Here is a 16176-nt window from a genome sequence, read left to right as displayed (position 1 = left end):
CATTTGGCTTGTCTGGGGAGGCAAAAAATATCCATCTATCCATCCATCCCCATTTTTGTAGGGGGGTCAAATAATAATAACAACATAGTTTTATATAACATATAAAAGCAAAAATTGTGGCATGAATCATAACCTATTGTTCAATAAAATTAACAGAGGCAATGGAACTTGTATTATTATTTTTTGTGAACAAATATAGAACTATTATTATTTTTTGTGAACAAATATAGAACTAACGTGGCTTATTGTAGTCATGGGAAGCTATAGGACATCAGTTTCCAGTGTTTAACCTGGATATTATCTACAGCACCAGTCTGCGGTTACTCTTGGCAAATTCTGAAATAAATTCATTCATGTCTAGATTTTCTGTGATGTTTTTCTCATGTGCCAGAAAGACTAAATTTCTCTTCCTTGAATGCAGCATTAATTGTTCGGCCGAGTGGAGTGTGAATGCGGTTCAAAGTAGAGAAAGAGCTTTCGCATGCAGCTGAAGACACACCAATGATGAGTGCTGTGATGCAGACATGGCTCTGAAGTGCGGGATACTAGACGCGTGTTTGTGGAAGCCGCCACCGTCTTTTTCTAGAGCTTTTTTCCAATTAGTATAGCCGTATTTGGTGAATATGTCCTCGTGGTCCGAATTGGAAACACTAAATATGTGGCAGGCAAAGCAAAAGCTGCCATCACGGACAACAGAATATTCAAACCATGCTCGAGACTGATACCAGCTTGCACTAAAACATCTGGGTGTCTTTCCGAATGCGCGCTTGGGATAATTAATTAAAATGGGCTGGGATGGGCTATCCATATTTAAGTCAGGCAGACCGGACTGTATATTTTGTTGAAGGCAGAGGTTTGGAGTACCCGACACGGGCGCAGAGCTGGAGGATTGTGTATGCTTATCTACATCTTTTGGAGTCAGTTCCCGACGTGGGTGCGCTGTGCTCCGTGTTGGTAGCAGCAGTGCTGGGCTCAACCATGGAGCCAGCAGCTTGCTGAGGGACAGAGGTTGAAGATGTCTGCTTTTTAATAAGCCACCTATGCATAGCCTTTGGTGTTACCAACCAGAAAATAAAAGAAGAATGGAACGTATACGCTGTTTTAATTAAAGAATGCGGTCAACAAGTTCAAAACGTGCTGCAAAATGTGCTGCGAAATTAACTGTGAGCAGCACGGTGCCTGTCTAGTGAAGGAGACAGTGACGGATACGCCCCACATTCAAACGGACCGATTGGAAAGCAACTCAGTTTTGAAAATCAAATGTTATTCTTCTCCAGGGTTTTCATTGAACAGACAGAGCATTTCGCAGGGGGGGGCACGGCTTGTCTCTGGGGAGGCAGTGCCCACCCCAGCCCCAAGGTCACGTCTCTGGTTCAAAGTTTTTTTTAAGGATCCCTCAAAATCGAGATTTTTAGGCTTTCACAGGATACACGAGTGTAATTAGGGGAAGTCACAAATTTTACCCCCCTCACCACCTTGCTAAGTATACAGCAGAAAACCCGTGCAAACATGGAGAAAATGTGAATGCACTCTGGAACTAAGTGAAACTGCCAAATGTAAAAATGAAGAAGCTTCTTTTGTAACAACAGCTGCAGAAGACTAAAGCCAACTGCTGTTGTGATGCACCCCGATGTTCATTAGTTATAATACAGTAATTTAGAAATCAAATCGCTTTAATGTCTACGAAGACTCATCCCCCAATACAGTTGCCATGAAAGTGCTCGCGAGCACGTACAGCACCTTAGAGCCCCAGCTCTCGTGCCAGTGGCTTCACCCACTTCCTCGTCTCTCCGCGACAAGCCCCGCCTGCCCGTCCCCATCCACCCACGCCGAATGATTTACGAGTCGTCTTGCACGATCAAATACAAGTCCGCTGGCAAAGTGAAAGTTAAAATGCAGCAGTAGAGTCATTTTCCTTATTACGCGTCTAAGAAAGCGCAGTTCAAGAAAATGGGCACCTCGACAGCCGTTACAAGCTCACACTCCGGTAAGTCCTGTTGCTTGACACTCAAGTCGAAACCTAGTTAGCCTTGAGACTGCTTACAAATGTAGGCTTACAAAGGGAGAGGCGGGGCGCTGGCCAAGTCAGCGTGTAGGTGCGCGCTTGCTAGTACGTCCGGCCGGCTCGGGCGGTAAGAGGAGGAGGATTGTGCTACGAATTTGCAAGAGGCACTGCCACCATAGGCAGTGGGCACTGCGCTTAACGCAAAACCAACTTGCTGTGTAAAAAGCTGAATGCATGTTAAGCAAAGCACAGCAGTTAGCTAACTGCATAGTATGAAAAAATATTCTCGTTCTGGCGGTGAAATCTAAATCGGTGGTTAAGGTTTCTCCCAACTGCTGCAGCTGCACATTCAGACTTACAACAGGAAACAAAAATGCAACCATCAAATCATTCGAACGTTTGGTATATATTTATTAAAATACTTAACATGATGACGACCATATTCGAAGGGTTGGTCAAAAAGAGAAACTGTCTTTTAAGTAAGAAGACGATAAGGGAGTACCGAGTCCGCATTCAGTGCAAAGCCGTGCGGAAACCAATGTGGATTTCGCACATTTGCGATGTTTGCATATACTTTTAAGGGCTCCGTGAAGGCTGGTTGTATATGCAAAATATTTGTGCCAAATGGTTTGCATAGCAGGGTGCAAGACCTCTCTAAACTGGTTTATGAAGGAGCCTCGGCGTTCACCTACACTGTTTATTCTACATTGTACGTGTGTGGGCCACCCATCCACCCGCACTGTAAATCAACTTTATCATCTAGTTGAATGAGCAGCTGCACATTCTGACCTACTTTGTACATAAACGTATATAACGCAACAAAAAGTACAAAGGTCAGCTCTCCAGAGCAGGAATGAGGCGTATCTCCCTTTATTTCCTTATTCACACAGAGTTTATTTATTCTTCCTCGTTTTCAGCTGAGTCGCCTATTAGAGAGATTATAATGGAATGAGACTCATTTGAGAAATAAAATCTACCATACTAAGAAGGAGCACAGTAAGTTGTCAGTAGAGGAATAGTGTTGTTAATGTACAATGGAACACTTGGGGTTGGTGTTAGTTGGGCATTTCATTGTGTGCCTGGAATGCCCAGATATTTCAGTTTTCAACACTGGTTCTGCAGGAGCCTGGTGGCTGCCATTTATAATGTGGGTTAATTTTGCAGTCACACAGAGACTCATCCTTTTAATTCAACTTGTTTAGTTACATATATTATTGTTTCTAGCGCTGCCACAATCAGAACTAGTGTTCTAAGTTTGAATCCTAGGTCTGGAACTTTTTTTTTTTGTTCTTTATTTTGCCTTATACAATTTCTTGTATTAGGAATTTGTTAGTTTTCGCATACCCCTTGGGGTCAGAGCGCAGGGTCAGCCATTGTACAGCGCCCCTGGAGCAATTTCAGGTTAAGGGTCTTGCTCAAGGGCCCAGCAGAGTAGGATCTCTTTTGGCAGTGACAGGGATTCGAACCGGCAACCTTAATACCAGGACAGATCCTTAGTCTCAGAGCCACCACTCCGAACTTATCCATCTATATGTTTTTGGGATCCATTTGAGTACTATGGTTTTCCACATACTTTACATCCCTAAAAACATTACGATTAGGTCACCTGGTGATTCAGACTGGCCCAAGTGTGGGTTTGTATGAGAGAACCCTATAAAGAACTGGCTTCCTCTTTCCTGCCTTGTGCTTAATGTTGTTTTATAGGTTCCAGCCCCACATTTATCAGTGGTGTTAAAGATTATCTACTAAGAGAGTCTGGCATTTCACTGCCAATATACTGCTGCCCATGTGGGGTACAATTGCCATTAATTGGTAGCCCGAGTGCTCCAAATGGACAATCTCCACATACAGTAAGCAACATTACGATTAAAGATAAACTACTCTGGTCTGCAAAAAAAAAAAATTCTTCTGTAAAAAATGTTTGGTGTTCTTTATATAGACTTGAGGGTGCTGAATCCAAATCTGGCAATAGAATTGTTCTGTCACATCCAGTTTTTGAGAGATGAAGGTTAAAAATGTAAAAAGCATTACTTTAGAGAAAAAAACATTTAATAAATTAATCATTTACCCTTGCAAAAAATACAAATTACATGTATAATTGTTTTCAATATAATTATTCCTTACAAATAGTAGTCTGATAATATTTCACAGTGGAATGGACAACAGAAGCATTATAACATAGACTCCCTCCACTTCCTATTATATTCTATATACCCCTCTCATAATTTGTAAAACCAGCAACTTTTGTTGTCTAAATAGATGAAGGGTGTCTGTTATTTTACCGTTTGCTTACCTGTTACCTGTTTAAGACACTGGGTAGATCATTGAAGAGTGCTATACAAAAATAAGTTGTATCATTCTGACTTTGCATATTTCTGTAAAAAAAATTTAAATAACAACTTTGTTTCTTCTTAATAAAAATGCACCTTTCTAGCCTTCTAGATATAAATTCCTGGCTATTTTAAAGGAATATGTTGAGAGAGAAGAAAATACTGATTGAGAGTAAAGAACGTGTAGCGAATACATGATTTTGGATTGTATCCACTTCAACTAACATTAAAAATGAGGAGAGCTGCCATTTTCCGCTCAAAATATACTTTAAATAATATTCTGAGCATGAAAAATAATTATTCCATAAAACAGTTTTTTTCAGAATGGCATTTTTCACTTAATGCAATATCACACAGAAATGTTTTTTTGATAGAGAAATTCCAGTTTCAGAAAGTGTGATTCAGCACCCCTAAACCTGTAAAGTACACTTATGTTTTTGTGCAGAAGGATTTTGGTGCAGACCACTGTTAGCATTTTAGGGTGACACAGCGGTGCAGTCATTTAACACTGCCGCCTCACATCCCCAGAGATGCAGTCTGGGCACTGCTTATGTGAAATATTCCATGTGTCTGTATGTGTCTCCATCTCAAAGACATGTATAGGAGGTTAGCATTATTGGCAACTCTAAATTGGTCCAGTGGGATTGAATGTGGGTGTGATTGTGTCCTATGATGACCTAACAAGGGTTGGATCTTACATTGTTTTCAGCGCTGAAGGAATAAATGACAACTCCCGGTGACCTTGAAATGGATAGTTTTTTGAAAATATGATGGAATTATTTATAGGTTGGCATGGCAGTGCAGTGGATAATTTTGTTGTGTCACAGCTCAGGGACCTAAAGATTGAATCTGAGTCCTGGTAACTGTTTGTGTGGAGTGTAAACATTTACCTATGACTGTGGATTTTTCTCTGGGTACAGTGCTTTTCCTGTAATGTCAAATAGTGTATGTACATCTATGGTTAATATTTCGTGTGTATATTGGTCCAGTGTTATTGACTGTGCCCTGCAGTAGACTGGCAAATTGTATCCTGGAATGCACAATTTCAAAATTGAGGCCCTTCCCCAGACATTATCATTAATTATGTGAAAAAGTAATATAGTGCCTACAAAATTACTGTTGGTGTTTTCTGACTTGTTTTTCAATAAGGAGTTAAGTTACTTGTACTTATTGTTGTGGAGAATGTCATAGAGCCTAGAATTAAAAATCAGATGAAGTTCTTAATTGAAAAAAAGTTAGTGAACTGAGGCAGAAGGATTCTTGACTTCTTTCTTGTTGCCATCTCTTTTTGGGAGTTGTTTCTTCAGATGGTGTACGCTTTAAAAAAGAGGTTTGTTTGAGAATTCATGAAGGATCGTCTTCATGCGTTTACTGTGTATTTCAAGCTCAAAGGATGCTGTGATGGATTTTTAGGAAATCATTTTGACATTACTTTGTATTAGAGGTACCTGTACTGAAAAAATAGATGATTAGAGAGATGGGTTTGGTAACTAATAGCAGTCAAAAGATGGAATGCTGACTTAATCAGAAAGGAAGGCAGACGGCTAAGAGAGATAGAGAAAGAGTGGGAGAAAATCATGAAAAAAGTCCTGATGGAAAAAGGCCATGCTGGGTCACAGCATGCTTTGTTCTGACAGAGTTTTGTGATTTTCAAGAACTGTTGTTTGTCTAGAATAAGGCTTTACCAAAAGCAAATTAAATTTTATTTTTGGCTCAGTAACTGTTCAATCAGAAGAACCATTCTGCATACAATAGTGATGTTTTCTAAGGCTAGATTTGTTATCATTGTTTTTCTTGGGGTTTTCTTTATAATAGCTCATTTTCTAATGCTGATACAGTATTAAATTTATTTGTTACTTTTGTGTAGCCAAGATGTTATCTTTACTTAATTCTACTCATTGATAGCAGGGGAAGATATAAATAGGGCAGGTTGAACTATCTAATAGTAAATAGAGACTGAAAATGACTGAAGGAAAAGTAGTAGGGTGTGTACCATGTTAGCCATTATGGATGCAATGAGAAGTCAAACAAAATGACACCTTCTATTGGCTAACTTAACAGATTACAATATGCAAGCTTTAGAGGCAGCTAAGGACAATTTCTTTAGGCAAGATGTAAGATGTAAGGCCTGAAGAAGGGGCCTTAGCTTCCTGGAAAGCTTGCATATTGTAATCTGTTCAGATAGTCAGTAAAAGGCATCATTCTGCTTGACTTCTCATTGAAGGAAAAGTAAAACAGTTTTCCTTATTATAATGCATTCTATTATAAGTACTAATAAAATTAAGATTATATGTAATGTATGCAGTATAATGATAAGAATAACACTGTGTAATATATTTTTGAATCTTTTGAAAGCTGAAACAAGATGTTACATTTAAACAGTGTCAAATTTAATGCAAGAATGTGGCACAGAACAGTGTAATTCATTATTGCTTGTGATAGTATTGTGAAAATGCAGGGTTTCTCAGTGCAGCGGGGTTGGATGTTCCTGGATTTATACAGTACCATGTAAATATATTTTCCATTCATGTGTTGTCTTTGCCACATACCTGCCACCTGTTTTTTATCACTCCATTGGCAAAGTGTTTTAAGAACATGAACTAGGTGTGCAAGCACTAGTACATTACGTCTTTTTGAATTTGAAAATAGCGGTAATGTTGGAGAACAACAAAACATTTTTAGATCATATCTGGAGCTTGCAAAGCCCATTGTCGGAACTGAACACAATGTAGGAGCCATCCCAAGTAATTGCATAAGTCCATCATATGGCCTAATCACATCCACACTCTCACACACAAAACCAGTTTTTAACAGTCAGTTAACCTAGCTCACATGTCTTGATAACAATTAAACAATGTGTAAATGGAAACTGTTGTAAGAAAATGTAAATATTATACAGAAATGCAATGTAACTTCATCAGTGTGTGTATGAGTGTGTGTGTGGTAGGGATAGTTCCAACTGAAAATTGAATTCCTGGTGTGATTGTCTTCAGTGGTGGCGCCCATCTATTGAACTTGAAAACTGAAAGCTTATGACTCATTCTTACTGATAATCCCATGTTAATTATTGTGGATCAACGACTGACCTATCTCTTTCAGAAAAAAGTAGATACTGTCGATGCGTTCAGATTCATCAAGTGTTGTAAACGTGTTATTAATATACGCTAGATGACAGAAGTGCTTTTCTACTAACACTACTAGAATCATATGCTATGAGAAACAGATTCCTTTTTCATTGTATCTTTTACAAGATTGCCTACACTCCAAAAAATGCACAACCAGCAGTACGTGTTTGATGTGTTTCACAAATAAACAATGTTATTTGAATGATGCCTTTATCCAAGGCAACTTATAACATTTGAGAAATACAATTAGTTACATTTTTTTTGTTCTTTCAATTTTTCCATCAGGTAAACACCAAAAATACATTGGACCAAATGTAAATGTTAAATATTCATTGTATGTAATTTTGTACACTATATACTTCACATTCAGCAATTATCTAAACTGTTGGTGTGGATAGGTTGACACTCACCTGGGTTATTACTCTACCAACTCAGATAGGCGCTTTCACACTATATGGATTTACAAAATGTGTTGAAGTGTCATTGATAAAGAAGTGTAAGGCAGTCGATTTGAGAATAAAAACTTTACAAACAAAAAGAGAACTTCAGGTATTTAATTAATCATGAGACAGGTTGCACCAGCACATATCTGCAAAAGAAGACCATAAAAGATATTTCCTCATTAAAAAAAATAAAAAGGTTAGCAACACACCAATCTAGCAATTGACTGTTAATAAAAATGTTTGGTTAGCTAATTGTCAGGTTCTTCTAATATACGTTTTTTTTTTTTTTGCTCTTAAAACATCAAAATCTCGTGATCAACTGTATGATTGTGGCATTTCTCTCACATTTCCACACCACTTCATGTGAAGAAATGTTTTATGGTTTCTGGTTTCTTTCTTGAATGGGCTTGCCCTTAGTTTTTAACATTGTTCTTCAGTACATGATTTGGTTTTTAGCTGAAAGAATTTTACTAGAGTAGCATTATCAATGCTTTTGAGCATTTTAAACACCTAAGATATGTTTTTCATAACTGTTTGTAAGGAGTTTGTGTGTTCTTCCTATGGCTGTGTGATCTATCGTTATGTCCTCCAATTTCCTGTCAAAGTCCATAGACTTACATGGGGAACAAAATAGGTCATTAAACGGATGGATGGGTTACATCCTCATGTACCCTGATATGCAGTATGTATGTCCTTTAGCGCAAGAATTTGTTTGGAGGTGCTTTCTAAATATCTCCTACTGCTGCTATGTCTTTTTGTATTATGGTGTCTATGATTTCACACACAACTCCAATGTTTTTAACAGTTTAAGCATATGGGCCTTCATCAAACAGCCAGACTATCAAAGTCCATAATTGAAACAATAGATGTTCACTTGCTTCTTTTTTAAGTATTACAAAGACATTCAGGAAAATTATTATAAAATATAATTTTTGCAAGAATAGTTGAAAATGTTATAATATTATTTTTGTTCATATCTTCTGCCCAAATAGGCCATATGATTAAAATGTTTTTAAGGAAACCTGTTACAAAGTGATCTCCCTGTTGCCTACTGCAACCTGTGATTAACAGCCAGTGACTACAGCATTTTATATGTTCCTGTATTTTATAAAGTAATATAAAAATTGACCTTCACTTGAGTTATGTGTGCTTAGAGGTAAAAGTAAAGAATTTTTCCTGTTTGAAAGTAGAATGATAGATGGTTTCACAGCTGTCCAAGCTACTATTTAACTTCTAGTCTGGAAATAAACATTTTCATTTTGCAGTTAATATAGTTCTACTGTCATTCATGAATACATTTCATTTCTAACACTAAACTTTAGGATTGTTTATAAATGTTCACTAAAAGTTTCATAAAATTAATTACAGTGCAGAAGTGTATGAAGAGTCCATTATTATCGCTAGCATAAAGAAAACTGCCAAATGTTATCTCGTCATGCATGCTTTTTAAATAGGATATTACATGTCATAGTTAGCTGAAGTTAATCCTGAATGTGAATTCCCATATAGTCTTTTGAAATTTAGCCTGGTTTCCATATACTTTTTTCTTATTTTGTAAACTGTATAAGATAACTGTGATATTGCTACCAGTACTTAGTAGAAGATGGATAAAATGTGTTTACTACTTAGCCTTTAGTCTGATTATAACTGAGGAATAATACAGGCAGATCAGTTAAAAGAGAACACCATTCAGTACATAGTTGGCCACTGAGGCAATTGGTGCTATAAATATCATACAGTATAACACTGTTAGAGTAGTGTTTCAAATGAGTGTAGGCTGAAATAAGTTTATCTTAGAAGGGAGATTCATCTTGCATTTTTGGAAAAAAATTCAATGTATGCATTTTCTATACCATTATTGAACATCAGTATATTTTAACAGTTGTGCATCACCTGTTTTATTTAATTGCTAAATGCAGCTAGCAAAAATGGCTAGTGATGCTGCAGTGTGCATTGAGCAGTCGTGCACCATCTGCTGTATTTTAATTGTTGACCTCAAGGCTAGCAGATGGGTGATGATAACCGATGATTACCAGAAAAACTACAGTATAAAGTTTGAGCTGTTTCATATACAGAAGTATGACATCTGATTTAAATAGTAACATATAAATAGGCAATTTGAGGTCTGTACTAAGGCGCTTGACCAAAACCACAAGGCCAATAGTTTAGTCCAATCCTCCAGCTTACAGTGTGTTCATGAGAAAGTCACCAAAGCTGTTGTTATTCTAATTTTAAACAATCATAATGTGCAGATACCGGGAGTAACATCTCCTTCAGTAACAACGACAAGGGGAGGATTCAAACCCATAATGCTGGATTTGTAAGGCAGCAGTTCTAATCTCTGACACTGTGTTGCCCACACTTATAATAACAATGACATGTTAATAAAATTGTGGTAAACAGAAGTATGTTTCAATAGGCAAATTTACAAATATTATAAATATTGCATTAGCACTGTACAGGGTGAAGTACCAATATAAACCTAGTAATGCAGTAAAGTTATATAACATTTCTATAACATTTTCACAGCATACAACATTTATATATGCATTTGGAGAGTTTAATCAACATATCTATAAGAAAATGTTTTGCTTGTTTGAATTAATGTGCTGAATATTTTGATATTTAAATTTTATGTCATCTTACAACTATTGAATTATTTCTGGCACATGTTTAGTTTATACATTTATCCCATATCTACATTAGCTTTCTCAAGGCCCTGCCTGTAGTTTATTTTGCAAACATATGCAGTTTAGGTTAATTGGATTAAATAATTTATTTCTCAATATTAGATTAATTAGGTCTCAACATCATTTTGAACAACTTTTATAGGTAGAGGTTGATGGGCTATGTTTGGGTGAATTGGATGTTTTTGCCAAAACGTTATGTTCTTTTTCATGATGTAAATTGCATACATTTCTTACTGTCTTCTAGTTGACAGCTGCTGAGAACAACTGTTAATCATTGGATATGTTTTTCTGCTAGAGTTTTGTGAGCTAAATTGGATGTGTTCTAAATTATTTATTCTCTTGCCATGACTGTGTCATGTGGGCAGAAAAAGGTAGATTTTGTTAACAATTGACAATGCAGTTGAATTACCCTCAGTGTTAGAGAATGAGTTTGAGTGTGTGAGAAGCAGCCCAGACACAGACAGACGGAAATCGTAAGTTCTCCCAACACATGTTTATTTACACTATTTACACGATTCACTTGTGTACAACCCAGTGCCTCTAGCACCAATCCCCCAAAGTCCAGACCTCTCCTTCCAGTGCCTGCTTCCTTCAGGCCGCCTCCACTCTTCTCCACCAAGACTTCGTCCACTCCTCGCCCGACTCCAGTCACTGTCTGAAGGGAGGCGGCCCCTTTTATGCACTCCTGGATGGGCTCCAGGTGCTCCCTGACACTCCTCCGCCGACACTCCCCTGTGTAGCGGAAGTGCCGGCTGCGCACCAGGAAGGACTCCGGGTGTCCCCTTTCTTCTTCCCCCCAGCACTTCCGGGTGTGGCGGAAGTTGTGAGGTCCAGGGCTCTCTAGGCACTGGGGTGCCCCCTGGCGGTGACCACGGGCCCCTACAGGGTTGGGCTTCCAAACCCTGCACCCGTGGCCCCCAACACAACCAGGGCAGTTGCCCCCTCGTGGTCTGGAGGAGGCGCAAGCCCTCCTCCGGTCCTCTTGGGCGTCCCAGCTGAGTACCACCCCCAGCGGTCTGCCACAAGTGCTATTTTCATTAGCAATTGTTGAGCGTCCTAGTTGCACTTTTTATTTACTTTACTAGTCATTTAGCCCATTACAATGACGGGCGCTAGAACAGTAGTGCATAAATATTAGTAGGAACAGTCTATATTAAATGGCAAGGGACTTTGACCTTATTCTTTTTGTTGGTCATATTTTTCTTTCTTTCAGCCTTTCTTTTGTGGATGTTTACTTGCTGAGCTGACCGTTCTTCGTGAGCTGCCGCCGTGTATTGTGTGTCTTTAATTTTCTGTGACAGTAATACTGTCTTGTACGTCCGCTGTCTTGTACGTCCGTAATATACCTTTAATTTTTTTCTGGCGGTAATACAGGTGTGCGCGTCGGTAATATGCCTTTAATCTCCTCTGACAGTATACTTGCTTGTATGTGGCTGTAATATGAGTCACAGTATTGTGTACCTTTAATTTCCTTTCGCAGTAATACCGGTTTGTATTTCCGTAAAACGCCTGTAACTTTCTCTGACAGTAATATTGCGCATTGCACCGTGCCCCGCGCATGCACACTTCACCAGAAGACACACACATGGACACCTGGACGCACACAGGGATTTTATTAAAGAGGATTCTTTTTGGAAAGGTTGAGGATCGTATTGTTATTAAAATGGTCATATCATTATGTTGTCTAGCTAACAACACAGTTTGTGATTCCATATTTTCTTATTTATCTACTGTAGATGTAGAATGTTTTTGCTCATAGCCCCTCTTTGCTAACACATACAGTTAGGTCCATAAATATTTGGACAGAGACAACTTTTTACTAATTTTTGTTCTGTATGTTACCACAATGAATTTTAAATGAAACAACTCAGATGCAGTTGAAGTGCAGACTTTCAGCTTTAATTCAGTGGGGTGAACAAAACGATTGCATAAAAATGTGAGGCAACTAAAGCATTTTATTAACACAATCCCTTCATTTCAGGGGCTCAAAAGTAATTGGACAATTGACTCAAAGGCTATTTCATGGGCAGGTGTGGGCAAGTCTGTCGTTATGTCATTATCAATTAAGCAGATGAAAGCCCTGGAATTGATTTGAGGAGTGGTGCTTGCATGTGGAAGATTTTGCACACAGAAGACTAACATACAGCACTGAATATACAGTTCTGTGCAATGGGAGATAAATAAAATAAAAACAAAACAATGAAACAAACAAATTAATTCATTGATTAACAAATATAAAGATTCAAGGAATACTTTATAACAATGATATTTTTTAAATACCATTTACCTCATGTAGTTTGTAGTGGTGGCTGAGAAAAAATCATAATTACATGTTTTCATAGAGTAGTTACTTATTGAATATTCAAACTCAGCAGGGCTCCGACCAATTAAGGACAATGCTATTAAAAATGCCCATGGAAAAAAGAAAAAAAATTCTCATGTAACTCAAATTGCAGACTCTTAACCAATAATCGGGGGAGAGGCAGATTTTCAAATGAAATACACAGCATTGTGGAAACAACATCTTTCTTGTTTACAGTCGTTGTGGCGCTTTCAGGAAGTAACTGTTAATAATATTTTAGCAAACAAATACACATGTTTTGCATGTTTTGATCATACAAATGGGTATCGGATATGTGGATAATGCAACATGAGTTACAAAAAAAAAACAAAAAAATTTTTTTTAGTTTTTTTCCATGGACTTTTTTTACATCATATGCTGTTGTTCAGAATTGATCTCTGCAGGATCCCATTAAATATTCAATATGTAGTTTCTCCATGAACACAACAGATTCAAATTTTTCTCGGCCACCACTAAAAACTACATAGGGTAAGTAACATTTTAAAAAATACCATTTTTGGGTGGGTTATTCCTTTAAAGAATATTTCCTGTGTAGCTGACTGCATGGTTATTGAAAGTTAAATATGAACAGCTGGAAATCTTGGCAAGCTTTCTAAAAACTAACCGGTGACACCATGTCAAGACTTATTAATCTGAAAGATTTAGAATTTAGTTTGTCTAAAGAAATTATTTTGGCATACCAAAGAAATAACAGATCTAAGCAAATGTTTCCAATAAGTTATACTAAAATTCTCATTAATGTGGTATCATAATGTATACGTCAAGTGTAAAATGTTGAGCGTATTGGTATTGGTCTTTCTCTGTTCATGATTCACATAGACCACCTTATGATTTCCCTATGAGGTTTTGTTCAATCAAAGACTTACTTATCCAAGGAAATAATTATCACAAAACTGAAAGAAAACACAGAAATGTATCTAATAAGATATTCTTTACTTATCATTTGCTTTTTCAACATTTGTTGTAAGTTAATTTTATTGAAGGAATTCCTAGCTGATACAATCAGTACCATTTTGTTTCTTGGGATGTGGACTTTATTTTTGTTGGGCAAAATTTGATCACAGATTTTCTGATACTGAACATATTGTTGCAGTGAGAAACTCTTCATGGCTTCACACTAGTGTTTATTTGAATTTATCTAGGTTAGTGAAGAATACATTTTGTTCTTTTCAAAATATAATGCATATTGGCATTCTTTGAGCAACACAGACTCAGATATAATCAAAACATTTCATTTAGTATATTTAGTTTAGATAATTTGAATTAAAAATCCTGTTTGTACTGTTGCACAGTACAAACACACACAATCCCATTAATAGTAGGCAGTTGGAATTGTGATTTAGTCATTCTTGTGTGTGACATAGGAGAAAACAATAGTGTCCAAAATGAGCCATTCAGACTTGTGTAGAATGTGCAGACTAAAGTCAGTAACTATCCTAGGAATGATAGCCATAACTTAGGAAGTTGTGAGGCAGTAGTGATGCTGTTCAATAGCATTTGATTGTTTTAACAAAATAAAATCAAGTTGAACCAAGGCACATGATTGATTTGCTAACTGAACTTACTTGACTGCCTACCTTCTGTTAAATTTGTTTGTCCAGTGCTCAGGACAATCTCCAGCTTCTTTTTAATTTAAAGCTTATTCTCTTACACAACAACAGGAGTGTGCTTGGTTTGTCGTTTGGAGCTTACTCACCAAATGTTTCTATCTGCATCATTTGTTGATGAACAGACTGTCGTATTGTTAAAGATATGTTGACTTTATTTTGATAAGATCAACAATGCTTCACATTCTAACAGCATACAATTATATAATGCTAGCTATGTAGAAACATCAGTTTTGTATACTAAAGAAAAAGTGGCACTGTCGATTAAATAACCAGTGAAGTTACTCACATCTAACATACTGAAGTATCTACTCCTATAAAGAATGCATTTGATTTTAAATATTAACTAGGGGGCTTCGCCCCCTGCTCGCTTCGCTCACCAACCCCTGTGTTTGGTTTTCCGGATATACACTTTTAAGATTTTTTTTTCTTTGAATTGTTGCTATTTCATTAGTTTCACTTTTATTTCAGAACTTCTGTAAAAACAATATTTGGAATCTTTGGAGTCCCAATATGCTGAATCTTTTAAATGAGGTCAGTGAGACATGTGTTTAATGACTTTGTACCATAATTCAGGATAGGTTTCTCTGTTTGGAATTTCAGCACAGACAAAACGATCTACATCATCAGCAGTTAATATTTTTTTTGTAAAGTAACCAATAAGTGCATGTGAGGTAAACCCTGTTTTTGAAATTCTCTTACTTAAACTTCAAAGTCTTACAATATTTACATACTTCTGACATATCACCTATGTCCATATATTCGATCTCTATTCGCCTTTTCGTTCTTTTTCCGAGTAATAATTTCTGTTTTTTTGTGCTAATGCGATGTTTACTGTCTTTGTTTTGACACAGCCGTTTTTTTCTGCTTTCATATTCTGTATCTTGCTTGGCATGTCTGTCGCGCTTATAAACGGTGCATACGCACAGAAATGTTGCGTAAGAACGTTTCCACGCTCAAATCACGATGTATAAAACCTAAGCTTGGCATAAAGCCACGCACATTTCCACGGTACCTCATACCCTGGCGTACGCAAGTTCTCCGCTCGGTTTTGCAGACTGGCGACACCCAGCGTCAAAGCAGTGCTACTGTTCCTGTGTGGTTACCCTTTCTTTTTCAGATCCACATCCCTGACGTGGCTTTATAAATACACTGAAATTAACCGCATATTGTTTATTAGTTTAATGCATCTGATTTAATTAACCTGCAACAATATAATAGTCCACGGAATGGCCAAACTATTCCAAATACCATAGCTGCTTTAGCGTTGTTACTCTCACTGCACCTTCTTCTTCTTCTTTCAGCTGGTCCCATTAGGGGTTGCCACAGCGGATCATCTTTTTCCATATTACTCTCACTGCACCACTCAGAGAAGCTGATCAGAAAGAGAATTATCAGTATGCAGCATCAAGCACACGCTGCCTTAGCCATGCCTCCTATTTGAACTGCTTCTCACGCGGCAAACGCTTCAAAACCTTTCCTGTACGGACTTCGCGATTCAGAAAGAGTTTCATCCCAAGAGCTCTAAACGCAATCAATCAGTACATCAAGTGGTCCTTGTAGAACTGTTTGTACTTATAAGTACAATCACCTCACTGTAAACTTGCACTACAG

The 16176-nt window shown here is 37.5% G+C and overlaps 1 protein-coding gene across 1 annotated transcript in view; it reads left to right on the top strand.

The window, feature by feature from the left end:
* Positions 1-1778: 1778 nt before the first annotated feature.
* LOC114653461 (inactive ubiquitin thioesterase OTULINL-like) overlaps positions 1779-16176 on the top strand; it is an 84388-nt gene continuing 69990 nt past the window's right edge. Inside the window, exon 1 of the mRNA XM_028803801.2 lies at positions 1779-1987. Coding sequence (XP_028659634.1) covers positions 1951-1987 — 37 coding nt within the window. The 5' untranslated portion in view covers positions 1779-1950. The remainder of the gene's footprint in view (positions 1988-16176) is intronic.

This window comes from Erpetoichthys calabaricus, chromosome 6, assembly GCF_900747795.2.
Source record: "Erpetoichthys calabaricus chromosome 6, fErpCal1.3, whole genome shotgun sequence".
NCBI lineage: Eukaryota > Metazoa > Chordata > Cladistia > Polypteriformes > Polypteridae > Erpetoichthys > Erpetoichthys calabaricus.
The sequence above is the reverse complement of the archived record's forward strand: the minus strand, read 5'-3'. Positions and strand labels throughout refer to the sequence as shown.